Source organism: Phyllostomus hastatus, unplaced genomic scaffold (assembly GCF_019186645.2).
Source record: "Phyllostomus hastatus isolate PE091 unplaced genomic scaffold, TTU_PhHast_1.1 phas_contig_17, whole genome shotgun sequence".
In the NCBI taxonomy this organism is placed as follows: Eukaryota; Metazoa; Chordata; class Mammalia; order Chiroptera; family Phyllostomidae; genus Phyllostomus; species Phyllostomus hastatus.
Window position 1 is genome coordinate 26,290,907 of NW_025333664.1, and position 19,517 is coordinate 26,310,423.

The 19,517-nt window shown below is 42.9% G+C and overlaps 1 protein-coding gene and 1 long non-coding RNA gene across 2 annotated transcripts in view; one reads left to right on the forward strand and one right to left on the reverse strand.

Moving 5' to 3' along the window:
* Window positions 1-14,342, reverse strand: part of FERMT1 (FERM domain containing kindlin 1) — a 39,630-nt gene extending 25,288 nt beyond the window's left edge. Inside the window, exons 1-6 of the mRNA XM_045833058.1 lie at window positions 13,804-14,342; window positions 10,260-10,431; window positions 8,630-8,863; window positions 4,593-4,739; window positions 3,143-3,356; window positions 1,375-1,477 (exon numbers count right to left, since the gene is read on the reverse strand). Coding sequence (XP_045689014.1) covers window positions 1,375-1,477; window positions 3,143-3,356; window positions 4,593-4,739; window positions 8,630-8,863; window positions 10,260-10,410 — 849 coding nt within the window. The 5' untranslated portion in view covers window positions 10,411-10,431; window positions 13,804-14,342. The remainder of the gene's footprint in view (window positions 1-1,374; window positions 1,478-3,142; window positions 3,357-4,592; window positions 4,740-8,629; window positions 8,864-10,259; window positions 10,432-13,803) is intronic.
* Window positions 14,022-15,090, forward strand: LOC123814914. The gene is made up of 2 exons (XR_006785006.1): window positions 14,022-14,163; window positions 14,352-15,090. It is a non-coding gene; the product is annotated as an uncharacterized LOC123814914 (long non-coding RNA).
* Window positions 15,091-19,517: the final 4,427 nt, after the last annotated feature.

Below are 19,517 nucleotides of genomic sequence, written 5' to 3' on the forward strand. Positions count from 1 at the left end.
TGTGAAAAAAGAATATATAGCATATAACAAGATAGCTTGAATTTACTAGGAATTAAGCAAAGAAAGAGTAAAGTTGAGTTAGTAATGAGTCTTCATAAATAAAATCACAGAAAATGTACACATTTGGTTCTAGCAGACAATGCAAAAAACAAAAAGGAAACCTGGGCAGTTACATAATTCACAGTGCCCTTAAAAACATAAAGACTATTATTTAAGAGAAGGGTATTATTTAACAGTAATTTCTCCTGAGGGTTTTCCCAAAGGAGAGCCCCAAATTGCTCTTTTGCTGGGTTTCACTGAAAGGTATAGACCCCAGACACAAGCTAGGCCCATGGGCATGAAGCTGGATCGAAATCAAAGACTGAGCAGGAGCTGCACAGGAATGACAAGGAATAAAGCTTATTTTGAAGAAGATGTGTAAGGGAAGCAGTGGGAGCCACGATGGCCTTTGAAGACCAGACCTAAAGCCAGAGCAGAGGAGAAGACAGTGCTACAAAAGGCAGTAACCCTGCAGTGGGTGGAGAACGGTCTGTGCAGAATAGGTGGCCGGAAGCAGGCGCGTCAAACCCACAACCAGCAGTAAGTCACGGAACACCGAGCACGAAACTGGAGTGGAACAATACAATGAAAGCACTGTGTGCACGGGAGAAGCAGTGACCCATGCACATTTTCTACATTTGGCCATTTATCTGCTGACTCACAACTGTAGAAAAGGGCAAATCAGGGGCAGGGAGAGCCTGGAGTTCACAGGACTTATTTCACCACCCAGTTGTCCCAGTAAACTTCAAGTGGGGGACATGAACTTCCAATGGGACCTAGCAACTGTCTGGGTCTTTGTTTACATAGATGATCCCTCTTTCCCATTTCCAGAGACTTTTCAGTGTTGCCACGGGGAGTCTGCTGTGCGCCATCATGGGGTCCTGGTTTATTCATAAGGACCCTGCTCTTAACCTGGGTCCTGACCATGCCTCCCTTCCTAAGCACTAAGGACTCTCGCTCCATGAGCCGCTCCCTTCTCGTTCCTTCATTCCTGTGAATGGTGCCCATGCACCTTGCTGGACACAAAGACCCTAGAAACTCCCACTCACTTAGGGGCAGCTGATCATGCTTGCTGGAACCCAAAAGATGAAAATCAGAGACCAGAATCCATTTACCCATCTAACTCTGAAGAGCTAAACAGAAGATTCCACAAATTAACCCTAACTTTTTTTTAAATTTTATTTTAATCATTGTTCAAGTACATTTTTCTGTCCTTAACTCCCATTCCAGCCCACCCACCCATATTAACCCTAACTTTGATGACTAAATGACTCAACTGCACACTTCCATGGATTCACATTTTAAAAAAGGGAGAATAGAGAAAGAGTATCTTACTTTGGGATTTAAGTCAAAGAAAGTGTAGTATTTAAATCGTAACAGCAGCTGCTCATCCTCCTGGATGCCTTGTTCCATGAGGGAACGCGAGGAGTCTAGCCAGCTAAAAAACAACAGGATGAGTTACAACAGTCGATCAGTTTCATACACATGTATTACAGTACTGCACAATATGTCTACATGTTATATATGTTACACAGTATGTTATATAATAAAATGTATCACACCACATGAATGTTGTATATGTTTATACTATTGACATACATACAGGCATACATACCTCCTTGAACAAAGTCTGAGTAAGTAATATGACCAAAAACCAGTAGAGGGCTTGAGAATAGCTTATACCTATATTTTATATTATGGCTTTCCCAGTGCCGTGTGTGTGTGTGTATATATGTGTGTATATATATATATATTTTTTTTTTCCTCATTGACACTTTAAACTAACCCAGTGAAGGAGCCAGAGTGGTTTTTATTTTCTCTGCATTATAGGTGATAAAACAGAGTCTCAGTGACATTAAGTGACATGTTCAAGGTCATGTGCCTCGTGGTGGAGCCAGAATGAGAATCTGTACTTGCTGATTACTCCCACAGCCTCTCCTCCACACCAGGGGGTCCAACCCAAAGCTGGCTCTATCTTATTGTCTAGAATTTTCTGTAATTACCATGATAGTCTATATGGCCTTATCCAATAGAGTAGCCATTAGCCAAATGTTTAATTTTAATTAATTAAATTAAATTCAGATTTGGAGATAAATATCGACACACGGCCAGTGGCTCTTATATAGGAACGTACAGTCCTAGAATTGAAAAATAAAACATTGGATAGTGGTGAGAAGCGGAAGGATGGAGACTAAAAGTTGACAAAACCAGTGTCATCTAGGACTGCTGAATGAAAGAGGCTTGAACTTCTAGTATATTAGCCCCAAGGTGCAACCTCCACCCTAAAGGATTTCACAGTCCAGTAGTGGAGACCAACCCTTATAATAAAGGAACAAGGCAACACTGGAGCCAGCCAACTGTGGGAACAGAACTACAGAGAGTGACCGATCTTGAATGGTGACTCCTACAAAGGAGGGAGTACATGACTGGGTATTAAAGGACAAGCAGGGACTGACCAGTAGAGCAGGAGGAAAGGAGAAGAGTCCTGGGCAGAGGAAAATGTGGAAGCCAGGCAGCGACCAAAAGAGTCCGTGTGCCCCACTGGGGGACAGGGTGCATGAGAACAGCAGGACAGAGAGAGCCACTGGGGCCAGATATCACAAACTGAATTTATCTGGTGAACAGCGGGGACTGAAAAGAACTGGTGGTTTGATAAATAGTTTGAGTGTATGTTCTGAGGCCATCGCAAAGCTGAAGGGCTTGCCTGTTTGAAGGCCTACAGAGAGAAGTGGTGCTCTACAAGACAGTGTGGGCAGGTGGGCCATGTGGGTCTCCCCCAGACCCACGGGGACCAGCCCACTTACAAACTGCTCACATCCCATCAAATACACTCTGCACACCTGCAGGGGCAAGAATTAGTATTCATATATAGTGAACCATTGGGATACCCAAGCACAAAAATGTTGTCATGCTTTTATATGTTTTGAAATGCCCAAAGGCTGCATTTTTCCTCTTTGTTGCTAAAATCAGTACTGACTTTTGCTAACAGTGTACAATCCCCAGGCATCCTGACTTAAAAATTAGCCCCTCCCCCTTTTCTGCAGCATCTCTTTTATTACTTCAGTATCAGTTCACAGAGAAGCAAAACAAGCCACATCCTTACCCTGCATTAAGCTTGGCTTTATCGACCAGAGACAGAGATTGGTACATATCAGCCAGCACCTCTGGTGACTGGGGTGGTTGGCTGAATGCAAGGATGCCGCAGTTTTGTTCCGTCAAAGAGCTGTCACTGAACCAAGTCAGGGTGGATGACACCGGCGATCCGTTGACGGGGTTGTAGGTGGGAGTCATCATTTTGCTGTACAAGCCAGGACTTACTGGAAAGCAAAGGGGAGCACGTGAGGGTATGATGTTCAGGGGGCAGGTGCTGCTTTCTTTGGAAAATAAGTCCTAACATTGCGGACACTCAAATAAATTTTGAATTTAGATGTTTGTACCGTTTGAAATAATCAGACGAGTCATGACTGATGGGTAGGAAAGTTATGCGCAGGTTAAACTCTTCCCTGAACGTTTAGCTGCTGAAGATCTGGAACCTGGTAGGCTGTAAAAGCTTCCAGAATCAATCCAGACAAATGCTGTGGACTGTCTCCTTCCCAGCAGTTCAAAATTCTTTTCTGTTAGCAATGAGTTTTTACACTGTTAGAGAACTGGAAATCTCACAGAATGTATGGACAGACTATATTTTGGGCAAATTCTTTAAAGAAAGAGTATTTGTCAATTTTAAGAAACCATCTCATTGATGGTTTATATCAGGGGTGTCAAACTTATTTTCACTGGGGGCCACATCAGTCTCACAGTGCCTTCAAAGGGCTGAATATAACTTTAGGACTATATAAATGTAACTACTCCTTAACTAGAGGCAAGGAGCTCAGTGCTGCCCCTAGGCAGGAACAAGGTGCTGAGTCTGATAAAACAAGGTGGAGGGCCGGATTTGGCCCGTGGGCCTTGTGTTTGCCACCTGTGGTTTATATATTATCTAGCTTTAATTTGCATTAGAAAGATATAAATAATTCCTTTTACCTTTGCACTGGAATATACTGTGCAAGTATATTGAAAGTATATCAAATGTTGCAAGCAAACTAGCTTTTTATATTTTTATATAAAAAGAAAAGGATTATGCCTTTCTAGAGTTTTTACCTGTTCTCCTGTTACACGCCCAGTGCAAACTTTAAACTGAATTCATAAGAGCCACATGAGGATAGAACCAGGAGAACAGAAGTATATTTGAGTGATCCAAGTAATCTATTTTTCCCTTCAAATTCATGGCAAGTTCTACTCAGGTTTTTAACTCATCAGGAACATAATGCATGCAATTAAAATAATAAGCTATAAAACATATCTTGTCGAAAAAATTTCTGTTCTGAAATTATTTGGGTATCCTTTCCTCATCATAGATAGGAGTTGTGCAGTTTTAGTCCTCCTTCTTTGTGTTAGAGAGGGGAGGGAAGGAGAGGAAAGACAGAGCAGAGGAGAGTTCCTTGGATTTAAAAATTTAAGAAACTCTTGGCTTTAAGAATGAATTAAAACAACAGGGAACCTGTCATAAATCTCACCTGGTGGCCCTGAGATTGTTGGAGAACTCTCCAGGTTTAAAATGTCTTCAACTATGGGCTCCTTATTATTCTTGTCTTTTTTTTTCTTCTTTTTAAAATAGTCACCAGAAGGCTTTAACAAGGAAAGTTCTTCCGATCTTCTAATATCTAATAAATAAATATAACAAAGAAAGAAGAACATTAAAAAGCAAGAAGAAAATTCCTTCTAAGACTCAGAGTCACGTTGGGTATTTGAAACCATTTCTCATAAAATTCCTGAGAAGTAAATGGAACTAAATTGCACTCCTTTTTGAAGAAATAGGAGGGGAACAGAGACACCCCCAGTGGAGGGGTGTGGGGGTCAAATAATGGAAGAGATTCAGTCTGTTAAAATTCTAGTGTTTTTTAATTTATTGTGGAAATGTTTCAAACATATCTAAAGCAAAGGGAACAGTACAATGGCCCCTCCCTGGGCTCATCACCCAGCCTCAAACCACTACCAGAACTTGACTCTTCTTTTGTCACCTACTTGCTACTAATTTCCCCTCCCTCCTTCCTTTTCTCCCGTCCTTCTTTCCTCCCTTTCTTTCTCCCTCCTGCCTTCCCTATCTCTCCCCACCCCCTCTTTTTTTTTTTTAATTTAACTTTTTTAAAGAACAGTCAAGGACCTCACCTATTTTCTTTATGGACCAGGGATCCTTAGAGTGTTTTTCTTAAATGATGCCCAGTAGCTACTTTCCTCCCTGTGGCAGCCATCACTGCCACCCTGCCCCTCCCTTCTTGGCCCTTGCCATTTCAGTGCACTGACTTGACAACCAATGGCAGCTAGGACATTTATCTCTTGGCCTGAGGGCTTGCTCTGAATGCCAGGGTCTATACTGACCAGATACCTAAGCAACAGGCCACACAAGTTCAGAGCATTAATACTGCCCAAGAGCGGCCCTCAGTGACTGGTGAGTGGTGTATTAATGTAGGAGACAATTCTGCATGGCGTGGGCCCAGCTCCCACTTGGAGATGCACAGGACCCATGCCCACGGATAGGTTCTCCCATGGGGAATCAGGCCTGCAATGTACCTAGGTTGCTTTGAGGCTTGCTTTTGCTAAAACTCCCTCACCCTGAATTGAGGCAACAAACATTTACTGCCTCCAAGTAACTTCCTAAAATCCATGCCAAACCTTCTGAGGATGAGTGTAACTGGTTCAACCACTTTTCCCTTTGCATTTGCAAATATCCTTCTGTGATGTGATTAGTGGCATTGTCTCCTTTGTTTTCTGTAAAAGGTAACCACCTAAAATGAACCTGTGCACAGTAAATGAGGACCATCATGTAATATGCCCAGAAAAGAAATAAAGGCCTGTTATGGCAGAGGACGTGGCTTTTGCTCCTCTTGAGAGAAAATCCATGCTGTCACTTTTCCTCCACCGGACCTGGTAGGCTGTGTGAATTTGTCTCGTGTCTCATCTGCAATGTGGCAGACCCCATGAGACAGGGTCCACATCATATTAACACCCCAGCTCCCTTGCCCTTTGGGTGGGGTGGCTCAGAGGTATGTCTGCACTATCTCCCAGTGGTCCCCAGGTGCCCGAAGTGTGACCTGATGGGTGGCAATCTCTTATTGGTGGCCTCGTCTGCCCAGTCTCACATCCCCATTCTTAGCCAGTGTTTCAGGTATCGCCTCCCAAGTAAATGGATATTTGTACTTGATTCCTTATCTCAGGGTCTGCTTCTGGAGAACTCTCGGAAGAGAATCTCCATTTCCCTCCATGAATCAAATGTATCTATCATTGCCAAATCATTAACTGCACTGAGCTGCTCTGATCCCAGGTAAAAGCCAAGGAATGTGACGTGAGAGTCTCTGGGCAGCTGTCCCAGAGGGCAGCACACTGATCTCATAGGCCCACCCCTTCTCAGTTCAAACACTGCTTTGTGCTGAGACTGAGGCTGGTAGTTCAGCTGGATTCTCTCCCCAGTAATCGAGGATGTCTGATTGTCAGGATGCAGCATGCACCCATGACCATTTCAAATGCCTAATTTATACACAAAACCTAGAGATGAATCAAAATGTCCTCTTGGAAGCATTCAAAACAAAACAAAACACCAAAACAACAACAAAAAATACCCTACCTCCAAGCCTAAGATTTGTGTTTTGTTTTTCCTGAAGGAAAAAAACCATCATACTGCTAAATTTGATCTAGCTCCAAGTAATCAGATATAAAGAGCAATTAGTAGAAATGCCAGGCTGAGCCTTTTAGAACTCCTATGAAGATAAAATGTGGAAAAGACAAGAACATCTGACTGCTTTCATTTATTTTTTTTAAAAAAAGATTTTATTTATTTGTTTTTAGAGAGAGGTGGATAGAGGGAGAAAAAAGGGGGAGAATCATCAGTGTATGGTTACCTCTCATGCACCCCCTACTGGGGACGTGGCCCACAACCCAGGCATGTGCCCTGATTGGAATCAAACTGGTGACCCTTCGGTTTGCAGGCCGGTGCTCAATCCATTGAGTCACACCAGCGAGGGCTGTTTCTGTTTATTTCTATGCCTCAAGTTTTTGCTCCCAGCTATGATGTGTGCTCCCAGTTCTCTGTGGTGTATACAGTACATGATGTAATTTAATCATTTATTAAGCCCCTCAAAAAAGAAATGCTTTTCAAATTCTCATTAGACTATTATTTGAAAACAAGGGACTGGTGTTCTCCATTTGCTCACCATGTATCAGGGACACTATAGAGTTTATATTCCATAATGGAAGGTTCCATTCATTTGTCATTCAGCAGTTATTAAGCAGCTAATATGTGCCAGGCATCATGCTGGGCGTGCTCAAGAAATGGTTTCTGTCTTTGCCCTATTTAATACTGTACCAGCCTCCAATGTCCAATACTGGCACTCCTTTTAACATATTATTGTTTATATTTATTATTTATTTTCTGTCTCTGTATGCTAGAATGTAAGCTCAAGGAAGGATAAGACTTTGGGTTATTTTTTATTACTAACAAATGCCTAGCATTCACCACAGTGCTTGCCTCATCAATACATATTTGCTGAAGGAGTGAACAAGCAGTTTATAGTTTAATGGGGGAGACAGCTCACTCGCTTATCTATAGTATATACTGTGTTCAAATGCTGAATCTTAGCCTTGGAACCAAAGGATATACCTACACACTTTCTAAAAATATAAAATAAAAGTACCTTCACAATGCAGGGTTTGCTCCCACTATAGAAGTCCCCAAAGAAAGAAAGGGTTTGGGTGATGATACTGTCCTTAATGGGTGTTAAACTCATGGACACCAGCCCGTAGGAATTAGTTTCAATCCATCATTAAGTGTACTTTTCTGCTTAAAGTAAACTCCACAAAGAATTTTTGTGGATAAGGCTATGTATTTATTGGAGCCAAGTGTTAGTGGAGCAATGAAGGCACCGCTGCACCAGTCTCTCAAAGACATAAAGACACACTGGCTCCATGGCAATAACGATTCAATAGAACTCTTTTTCTGTTTGTCTCAAATATAATGATGACTTACTATGGCTTAGAGAAGTGAATTTGGGGGAGATCATAATGGGTTTGTTTTTTCTGTTTATAACTGTCTTTCAAAATATTTTTTAAAAGATTTCACTTATTTATTTTTAGAGAGGGGGAAGGGAGGGAGAGAGGGAGAGAAACACTGATGTGAAGAGAAACATCGATCCATTGCCTCTCCTACATGCCCCAACCGGGGACTGAACCTGCAACCCAGGCACGTGCCCTGACCAGGAATTGAACTGGTGACTTTTCGCTTTGTGGGAGTACACTCAGCCCTCTGAACCACACCAGTCAGGGCTGAAATAGTTTTAAGCTTTGTGGAAATAAATCTGTGTTATCTTAATAATGTCCCATTTGGTTTAACTGCACTTAAATGGCTCAATTCCTCAGAACTGGGCTTGAAAAGTGTGCTTCCTAATCCAGGCAGTCCTCTGTAAAGCCAACTGCTTGAGGTAGGCAGAAAGCACACAGCATTTTCCTGCCCTCCTTTGCTAAAAGTCCAAAGGGCACGGGGGGGCCCCTCCAGGGTACTCACTCAGGGTTTTGCAGACATCACTGACGGCTTTAAAAACCACGTCCGAGAAGCTGACTCGCAACCTCACGGTCTTCATGTTTGGCAGGCGGAGGCGAAGCATTTTATGCTGAGGGGTGAAGAGGAGCTTTGCGTCTGCCTGTACCCCATATTTGTCCAGGGTCCAGTGTGTTTTCAGGAGCCAGCATCGCTTCTGTTCCCACCAAAGGGCAAAGTCTGACCAGTCTTGAGCTATTTCTGCAAAAACAGAAAACACAGGGAAGTACAAGGAGAGGGACAGCACTCCACTGAATTTCACTGTGTGCAAAAACTGAAACAAATGACGTCTTCAGAGCGCCCTCTGCTCCTACAATAACCCAGGGCTCAACAATTTTAGGCTTCTCTTCAAGTCTGTAAGGCAGGACAGGTAGGGCTCAGACCGAACCTTACCATCACTGATACTTACATACTGTGGAAGGAACAGAAACATACATATTTTGTTCATATTGAAATGCTAAAGTTCTCTTCCTTGAATCTCTTAGTGCCATGGTCCTTTCTGGGAAGGCCAGGAGCTTGTGGCTTTGTTTAATCAAGACAATTTCTCTAATAGAAATGTATCCTTGAACTGTTGGATAATGAGGGACTATCCATAGCTCCCAATCACAGTTCACACGGAAGTACTATAAGTCTCACAGATTTACAAATCTTAGTAAGGATAAATCTCACAGACACAATATTGAGTGAAAGAAAGCAGATGTATAAGATTATATTCTGTATAATTCCACTTACATACAGTCCCAAACAAGTTCAATTATTCCTGTGGTACTGGGATTCAGGACAGTGGGTAACCTCAGTGGGGCAGTGACTGGGAGGGGTCCAGTGTGGGGCTTTGGTGGAGGAAGACGTAATGTTCTGTTTCCTGATCTGGGTGATGGTTATGTGACCTTGAAAAAATCACTGAATTTTACACTTAAGATAAGTTTCTATATGTATATTATACTTTAATGAAGACTTGCTTCAGAAAAGCTTTATTTTATACTTGAACAACAATTAAAAAAAAGAGGGAAAAGGTGCTTCATTTGTCTAGTATCAATGGAAAGCCAACATCTATGACCTTAGAAGATAAAAATAAATACAAGCAAATAGAATGTTACTAAACTCTTGGTTGATTGTGTTGACTCCTAATGCGAAACTCTGATCCTGAAGAGATCTCTTCCTTTGCTTAAACAGGGAGCACAGTGAATGGAGAAGTGTTAGAGGGCACATTGGCCCCAAGCTGATTTATTCACTGAGCAAACAAGCATTAGCAGAGAATTGACACAGTAGTTCAACGCCTTAGAAATAGTCTAAGGTCACCCTAGATGTCAGCAGTGGAATGAGCACCTTCTTGTGGAAATACGGCATTATAACTACTACAAAGCTTTAGCTGGTCACTGACAACTCAAGATTTTATAAGGGTCGTTTTGGGAGGATCAGTCTAAGGGTCTTGCAGAGGCCCCTGTTTCTCTTCTTCTTGGTAGGGAGGGTGCCTGCTCTCTGGGCCATCACAAGGTAAGTGGTCAGAAAAACTTAGGTGGTCGGACAACCTAGATCAGTGGTGATGCAACAGAGAGGGTTTCAAATACAGAGACACCGTAACAGAACGGAAACTTACTCATCTTTTCTACTAACTTGAGCATCACTCCCCCAATATGCAGGTCTCCGGACACTCTCAGTGGCACGTCTTTGTCCTTCTCTTTACTTGGATGATCCACTTGGACCACGAGCTCCCAAGAACCAGATGCAAAGTCATTGGCTGACAGCATCGTGGCCAGTGTTGGTGTCTGCTGCAGGAAAAGGCAGACATAGATCAGACATGAGGAGACCCTTCAGAGCAAAGTGTTTTTTTCCCCCGTTTTTTAGTTTCCTCTTGAAAAAATCTGCAGGGTTCTCAGATCCCTACATATTAAATTCAGCTTCTTAATTTTAAAGACAAAAAGTCTTGTACAAATGGTCTCAAGCCTTCTAAATTTATCCTTTCTTTCTCCCAGGACCACTGGGCTATTTATTTTCCATGCCTGCCCAATGTGTCGATCTTCAATCTTCCCTCTCTATTGACTTTTCTCGACCTTCTCTGAGCTATTCTAGCAACAGGCAACAAATCATAGCAATCCTTAATGATACTTTTTTTAAAAATCAACTTTACTGAAGTATATAATTCATATACAATAAAATAGATTTTAAGTGTAACATTGGATGCGTTTTGATGTATGAAAATTATATCTCAATAAAGTTGATCCTAAAAAAGGATGTCATTAAATTCTTTAAGTCTAATACATATGTATTCATATATTCTTCCTATAAATGTTAGTGACATATTCTGGTATAAAAATTCAAAAACTAAAAATATAGCAAAATAGTGTCTATTTCAGCTAAGTAGTATCAAAATGGAAATGTCTTAGAGGGTAGTAGGAACACTGCAACCCAAACCTAGCAGAACTGAAGGGTTGGCCAAAAAGTTCATTCGTTTCTTTTTTTTTTGTTGTTGTTCGTTTGGTTTTTTTCCGTACGATGGTGCTAGTAGTGCTTCATTGTCTTTAACTTCATTTGAAACAATTTTGTTTGATTTTATTGTGACAACTGTCATATCAGTGTCATTTAAAAAACATCAAAATTGGTGAATTTTTGTGTACCATTTTAATATTAGAGATGGAAGAAAATTTGCAACATTTTTGGCATATTATGCCAACATTTATTATTTTAATAAAGGTAAAAATGTAACTGAAACACCAACAAAGATTTGTGTAGTGTGTGGAGAAGGTGCTGTGACTGATCTAAAGTGTCAAAAGTGGTTTGCAAAGTTCTGTGCTGGAGATTTCTTGCTGGATGATGCTCCGGTCAGGTAGACCAGCTGAAGTTGACAGCGATCAAATCCAGACATTGAGAACAATCAATGTTATACCATGCGGGAGATACACTCAAAATATCCAAATCAATAAAGTTATTGGTGAAGATGAGACATGTGTCTTTTATTTTATGGAAAAAACCATATGATTTTTTTTGGCCAACCCAATAAAATATCAACTCTCTGTTACTTTTAAACAGAAAGCAAATGATAATGTCTCTCTCCTGGCTATTTAAAGACTTAAAATAAAAATCAGTCATTTAAGTTGATAACAAATCTCCACTAAGACAGCTTACAAGAAATCCATGTTTTCGTAAGGCGCATTTTAAAGAAACATCAGTGCCCTCAAACCTAAGAAAGGGCTGATCAAACGGAAAGTGCCCCCACATCCCCTGTGGATCTTATTAACATTCAGGTTCTATTCAGCAGGTTTTCATGAGGTGGAGACCCAGAGCATTCATCACAAGCTCCAGGCGATGCTGGTCTGTGGTTCACACTTTTGCGTTGAAACAGCTCAGTGAAACCTTAGCTCTAGGGCTCAGTTCCTCCCCACAACCTACCCAAATCAAGATTAAGCCAGGGACTGTAGTGACATCTGAGGAACACTATTTTTAATAATAAGCAATAATCAATCCACCAGGATCACACCAGCTTTGTGTGCATTTGAAACTGTTCATAACGGTAAGCCTCAGAGTATCTTGAAATACACAAAATAGACAAACATGCAAATCTGAAGAGGCACAGGACAGATTTTATTTGTTTGAATCAATTCAAAGGTTCAGAAGTAGCTTGTAACGTTTTATAACCAGAAGGATACCAGTGATATAACGCTTGTTCTTCCCATGAACATACGTGCACACAGAGACCCCTCACTCGGGCAGTGCCCATGAAATGAGTATATTGGGCTTAACTACTCAAATCGTCATCGGCAGCCTCAAGTATTGTTTATTATGCACTTATTAGGTGATGTACTCTTATTGGGTGTTAACCACTGTTCCTGTGTTGTCTCCATCCTCTCAGCAATCCCATTTAAAAAGGAGGAAACTCAGGCTTAGAGAGGACGGGCAACTTGCCGGAAATCACAAAGCAAGTTAGATGGTACAGCTCAGACAGAATCCAGGTCTTTCTGACTTTAAATTCTTAAGCACCACACTGGGACACATCCTTGATATTGTTGCAACACCAAAATGAAGTATAACCCTTAAGACCACATAAGCTAAACTCTCAGTAGCCTTTACTAAGCATTTCGACTCATGTAATCTTACCCAGTGAGGAAACTACGAAGATACCACCTTCACAGTTAAACTCCTAACAAGGCACTGAGCTGTTTGACTTTAAGATCTTTACAGTTTGTAAACTGCTGTGATTTGAGGCTTAGTTTTTAAAAATGTTTTGCACATAAAGAAAATAAGGTGTCCTTTAAGGTGAGTCCTTACTGCCTGTTTCAGGAGCATCAGACGTAAGGTCTTCTCTTTTTCTAACCTGAGCAATCGACACACTTCTCAGTTAGGCAACAGATGGTGGCTCCCTTAGAAGGAAATCCAAGCTAAAATTAGACAATCTGGTTTCTCCACATTCCTTCCCTATCTTTCTGCGCCTTCATTTTTGATTGAATTTCTCATCTGCAACAAGCTCTTGCTTGTTGAGTAGAGCCGCAAACTTCAACCGCGAAAAGGCACCTTAGAGACCAGAACGAGAAGCAAAGGCACCAGCAGACATGCCTTCCTTGGGTGAAGCCCCCCTTTTCCTTCCCTTTATAGAAAATGCAAGAAGGAAAGTCAGCCAGACAGCCAGACACTGGGCGTGGGGGTGGGATACGGGAGTGCGGGGGGGTGGGGTGGGGAGAGGACGCGGAAAGAAAAAGGAAGGCAGACAGAAAACTAGGCAGAAACAATGATAGAAGATAGGTAGGTGATAGACTGATTAGATAGATGATAGCTGACTGGTAGATAAGGGAAATAGCCTCCCTTGCTTCTCCTGGAGATCAGAGAAGAGCGCGTTTCTTAAGGCCTGCCTTTTGCCAGATCTGCAGGGTTCAGGGTCCCCCGGGAGCATGGTGGATGGGTGTAAACCTGCCCCTTGCGCCCTTGAAGGCAGCAATCGCGGCTGGACAGTGTATTTTGCGCCGCGGGATACGCAGGGCTGGAGAAGGTTGTCGCACGCCAAGGACCTTATTTTTCACTCAACAGCTATTTAAGTGCAAGCGGCTGCAGAAAGGAAGGGGGCAGCGGTTTCAGGAATCGGCCGTGCCCACTACAGCTTCTCCTCCCAGCCGATCTTCCGTCCCCTCTAGCTCTAGTCCCTTGGCACCTACCTCCTTTCACGGATCCTGTGGTGTGCAGCCTCGCAGACCCGCATGTGTAGGGCTGCGCCCCTAGAGGCCACCCAGGTCGAGTTGGGGGCGGGCGCTGAGGGCGCACGGTGGCTGCGGCCGCTCTGCTGGCAGTTGCAGGCAAGGATAGTGCGCGGACGCCGGGCGAGGATCCCCCAGGACCTCCCGCCCAGGCGCAGCGCCGGCTCCCAGGCAAGACGAGACGAGAGGGGTGCACTCCTGCGCGGGCCGCAGAGGCTCGGTGGAGGCCCGCGCGCGGCAGGGCAGGCGAGGGCACGCCCAGCGCCGGGCCTGCTGGGTCTCGCTCCGGGCGGAGGAGGCGCGCTCCGCAGCCGTTTTAAGGTCAAAGGGTGGTCCAAGGGCTGCTAGGCAGCTGGAGAGCGGTGGGAACCTGGGACACGCTCCCTGCTCCCCTCTTGTGACCTCTCATCCCGCCCCCTTAAGTCGCCTACAGAGTTCCTGGTCCCGGGTGGCCCGCTCCAGACGAGCCCAGGTGACTCAAGTCCTGCTTTCTCCTCCCTGCCTTCCAGGTATGGCCACCATCCGCCGAAAGCCAGGCGGGGAGACTCCGGGCCCCAGGCTAGAACGACCGCGCCCCTTAAAGAGCCTGGGGGACCTGGAATCGCCAAGTGGAAGACACAAAAGCGGTTCATCTCTGAGTAAGAGGGTGCGGTAAACCCTCGAGGAGGGTGAGGCTCCCAGAATACGCAGAAAGGAAGACCCCGGGGCAGCCCGAGGACAGCCGCCGCGCGGAAGTCTGGAGTGGCTCACTGCAGATTCACCACCCGGCGGTCCCGCACCTTCCCGTCGGATTCAGTCCGAAGACAGCGGGGAGGGCGGGTGATCTCGGGGAATTTACGCCGCTTCGTTCCTGTTACACACGTCTGTGGAGTGTTTATTTTATACCAGGCCTTTAGCCGAGCTCAGAGGATACGCTAGTTATAAAACAGACATGAAAATTACAGTTCCCTCACCTGTAGAATGGGCGGAGGGATGGGCTTAACCTCCATTCCATGACGGAATTTCATGCAGTATAATACAGGCCTTAGCGATTTACATCAAGTATATAAAGCTTACAACAACTTAAATACAAATTTAAAATTTTATGAAATTTAGAATTGGAATCCTTGTTTTTTCTTCAACGTCACCATATTTAGCCATTATTGTGGTTTTGAAAGTATTGTAAATTTAATTTTACAAGGAAATTTCATAATTGTAAGCAAATATGGGATGTTATAGTTAAACCGTAATTAAAAACTTGAAACTCAATTTCCTAGTTTAGTAGTTTGTCAACTCTGGGAACCGGGTCCACGTCATCTGACCCCACTTCCGTGCAGGCCAACACCCACGGAACAAATATGCCTTATCTGGAGCATAAAGAGCCTAAAGGTTTGCTTTCTGGAGCCTGCTCACGCCGAATAGATCCCCGCCTGTCTTCAAAATCTTGTGTGTGATCTTGAAGTAGTAACGGCTTTATTTACACCGTCTTGGTTTCTTATTTTAGTTGAAAATATCTGGATTGTGCCAAAGAATTTAACTGTTTTAAGCTTTTGCTTGTCCTAGATTTTTAAAAAAGATTTAATTGAAATAGTGTGTGTATGTATATATAAATATGTATATTTATATACACACACATATATGTGCGTATATAGGAACACACACACACACACATAGTATTATATTTTTATTATATATATTTATTTATGAAAGAGCACAGATCATGAATATATCGCTGATAAATTTTCACCAACTGTGTGCTGAGTGTCCCAATCAAGAAGCAGGGCATTAGCAGGCCCCAGAAGTCCTCTAGCTCCCCTTCCGGTTACTGCCATTCCCCACCGAGAGTAATCACCGTCTTGACCTCTGACTCCCTAAAAGGGTTTTGCTGATTTTTGTGCCATATATAACTGCAATCAGATGATATGTATTATTTGTGTCTGGGTCCTTTTGCTGAAAGTTATGTTTTTGAATTTCACCCATATTATGTGTCCTTGGATGTGTTATGTTTCGTATTTTTAATTACTACCTGAGAAACAGGTCCAGCCCATACATCTCCTAAGGTCCTGGGTTAGAAGTGGATTAAAAAGTGTATTCTGGACTTCAACATTGTATATATACAAACAAGCAGTAATCACCCTTTCTCTTAAAAAGCAAGTAGAATCAACACTTTGAGTCAGTTATTTAATTCACCTACATATATAAATCAAGCAGTGAATCAGCTTCTTTATTCACCCAGCCATCGCGTCACTGAAGTAGACACTGCGGTATGCGCCAAAAACTTTCAGGCCAGCTGGGCATAGACTTTGTCTTCAGATCGTAACTCTGATGCTAAGGAATTCAGAAGAGGGGTGTTTGCCTCTCTGTGCTGGGAGTGCAGGGTGGTGGCAGTGTGACCGAGGTCTTCAGGAAGGAGGTGGTTTTGAGATGGAATTTGAAGCATTGGCTAAGAGCTTGATAGTTGCCTACAATATAACCTGTAGTCTCTGGAAAACCATTTTAAGATATTTTTTAGTTAGCAGATAGTTCTCGTGCTTCAGTTTAGCAGAGGTGGAGGATAAAGAGGAGCTGTGTCTCTTGATCTGCAAGTTTTCATGTTCAATGGGCTAATATTAAAATGATAATTAATATCAGATACCCATCTACTGAAAAACTGACGTGATAATTAGTATCCTGAAAAGAGAAGCCTCCCTTGTCTGCACATGTGCGATATGAGTAGATCGGCTGGGCGGCAGCTGTGGCCATGTTCTGTGTTCACTGGACAGAAAGGGAATGGATGAGCAGAAGGCCTTTGAAAGTCCTAGTGTCTTTAGCTTGTTGAGCACAAGTGACTTTCTCCCTCCAGCACCTTCCCACTTTCACTGAATGAGACCTCTGAATTAAAAAAATTCTGTATTAGAAAGAATGAAAAAGCTGCTGGGAGAAGACATGGGTGGCGTTGTTTTAATTGATGTTATTTGACAAAACAGTGTTATCCAATGTAAGTTTTTAAATTGAGCGTTCCTCTTATAAATACACTAAAAGTCTGGCAACTAAGAGGTTGCAACATTTGTGTTTATGGAGAACATGGCCTGTTTAGTGCAAAGCAGCAGAATGTGCCTATTACAGCTACACCCTCCTTTCTAGCTGGGTGGATAACGAGCACTTTCTATGCCCAGGCAAGTTCTATAATTTCCTGTTTGTGAGGGTGGGGAGGGTGTGTCCTCATCTATCCACAGCAGATGAAGAAGGGTGAGCAAGAGCAAAGCGAAGGAGGAAGGCCTTGCTGGAGGCCGCGGTGCTGGAGTCACCACAGAGAATTAGAGGAGCTAGAAGGATGGCCCCTCCCTCCCGCTTTTCCTCTCTCCTCTCCCTTCCTTTGCATCCGTCTCAATCAAAGGGTACCCAGGATAATGCTTGATACAGGATATACACTGATAATTAAGTTCTTCTACCTCTCCTGACAATAAAGTTTCCTTCTCTGGGGAAAACTGTTATTAGTTTCCTCTAGAAACTTCCAGAGATAGTTAATGCATACAGGCTAACAATTCTGATTTTTATGCAGTTGATAATAGTCTACACATATTGTTCCACGTTTTGCTTTTCTCACTTTAAATTATCTTGGTGATTATAGGGGGCATCAGTCCTATTCACAGCTGCCTACCATCCTTGGAAAGTCCTCTTTGTCTTTGTAGAAATCCATGTGTTATTATTCAAGTCTATAAATCAAAGTCCCAAGATCTCAGGAACACAAATCTTAAGATTTCCTATAGCTAGGACACAGGTCTTCCTCTTAGACTTGGTCTCTCAGAGACACTAGGCATGACTTGAATCTGAAAGTGAGTGAGATGTGGAGGCAGGATGTACTTGAAGTTTCCGTCTAATAATTGTAGGCAAGAGTCACTGATGGATAACAGATTTTGAAAATAGTGAGTAAAAATATGATGAGAAATGGGATATTTGTAGTCTCAAAGTATCTCCTGCAAAATATTTGTCGATTCAAGTTAGTAGCATTAGGGTGGAGAAAAATGCAGGTGACACCTTAACCAAGTGATCAAAATGAACATCGTCTGTAATAATGTACTTCAACCTTACACAGCTCCTGATACGCTGCACTGAGAAGGGCAATAGCATCACTTCCATGATGGTCCCACCCAAAATGCATAACCTCAGTTTAATCATAAGAAGATGTCAGGCAAACCCAAATTGGAGGAATCTACAAAATAAATTGCTAATACTCTTCAGAACTGTCAAGGTCATGAGACAGACAAACTGAGGAACTGTCTCAGATCAGAAGAGACTACAGAGATGACAAATGCCATGTGACGTCCTGGGTTGGATACTATAATGAAGAAAGGACCTCAATGGAAAAGCCTGTGAAATTTGAATAGGGCAATAGATTAATTAATAGTATTATATTAACACTAATTTCTTGGTTTCTATAATTGTACTTTGGTTATGCATGATGTTAACAAGAGGAAGCTGGGTGTAGGTTCTTTGTGTACTATTTTTGCAATTTGTCTATAAGTCTAAAATTACTTGAAACAGGAAGATGAGAAAGAGGGGGGTGAGGGAAGAGGAGGACAGGAGCAAGTTCTAACCCTGAAGCAAGTCACCAGAGGGTAAGGAGGGTCACAGCCCTGGAGCCAGCCGTGACCTTGCAGCGAGCAGAGGGAAGGAGGACCACGTACAGCTGATGGTTCTTGTACCTCAGAGTTTTCAAACTGGGTGAGGGTTTGGGAACCCTGTCCAGTATTCTTACCCCGTGACAGCGACTTCATAATGTGTTTCAAGTTTTGGAGACTGAGGAATCTGTTCACCTGCTGGCACTGCTGACAATAGGTCAGAGGCATGTGCTTAGGTGTGCTGTCGTTTCTATGTTCTGTGCGCCTCAGTTTCTGCTTCTGTAAAGTGGGAGTAACAATACCCACCTCGTAAGGTCCTGTGAAATGAGACAATGTTTGTAAAGCACTGAGGACAGAGCCTGAAGCATGGCAAATGTTCAGTAAACACTAGAGTAATAAATACATAGGAAACAGTGGGGGTGTCCTCTGCGAAACAGGAGGGATTCGAGACTCCTAGAATGTTGCCTCTCATCCCTGGAGGTAGAACTATGCTCACCTGCCCTCTTCTCTTGCTCCCAGGTAAGGGATGAAAGAAGGAGAGGAACTGTCACCTCGGTGAACCCAGGCTAGGAGGGAAAAAGAACATGTCACAGTGAGTTCCTCCCAAACCCCATACAGGTTTAGGGTGCCCTGAGAAACACTGGAATGATTTCTAGTAGGTGCTCAATAAACATCACCTATTCAGGAAAGACTATTATGATAGTAGCAGGTGTGATTTTGACAAATCCAGGATGCTGAGAGTGAGGATGCTTATATTCCTCTATTTTTCTAAATCTAACTTAGTCTATTGATTTTTGGTTAAAGATGATTGATCTGCTCCTCGTGTTTATCTCTTCTCTGTAATCGAGTCCCTACATAATAGTGTAGGAATAAAAGGCTTTGAACCTACAATGACAAAGGTAACAGGAAAAAGGCCGTCAGCCAGTAAGAGATTTCAAGAATTTTCTAGAAAATAGGATATTGAATGAGGAGTGGTTAGTGATAAAGCAGGGCAGTGAAACTCATAGTCCAGGAGCATGTGTAGATGGGGATGTACCTGAAGCTCTCCAGAGTGTTCTCCAAGAAACTCAGGACTTGAAAATGCCGGGTACGACA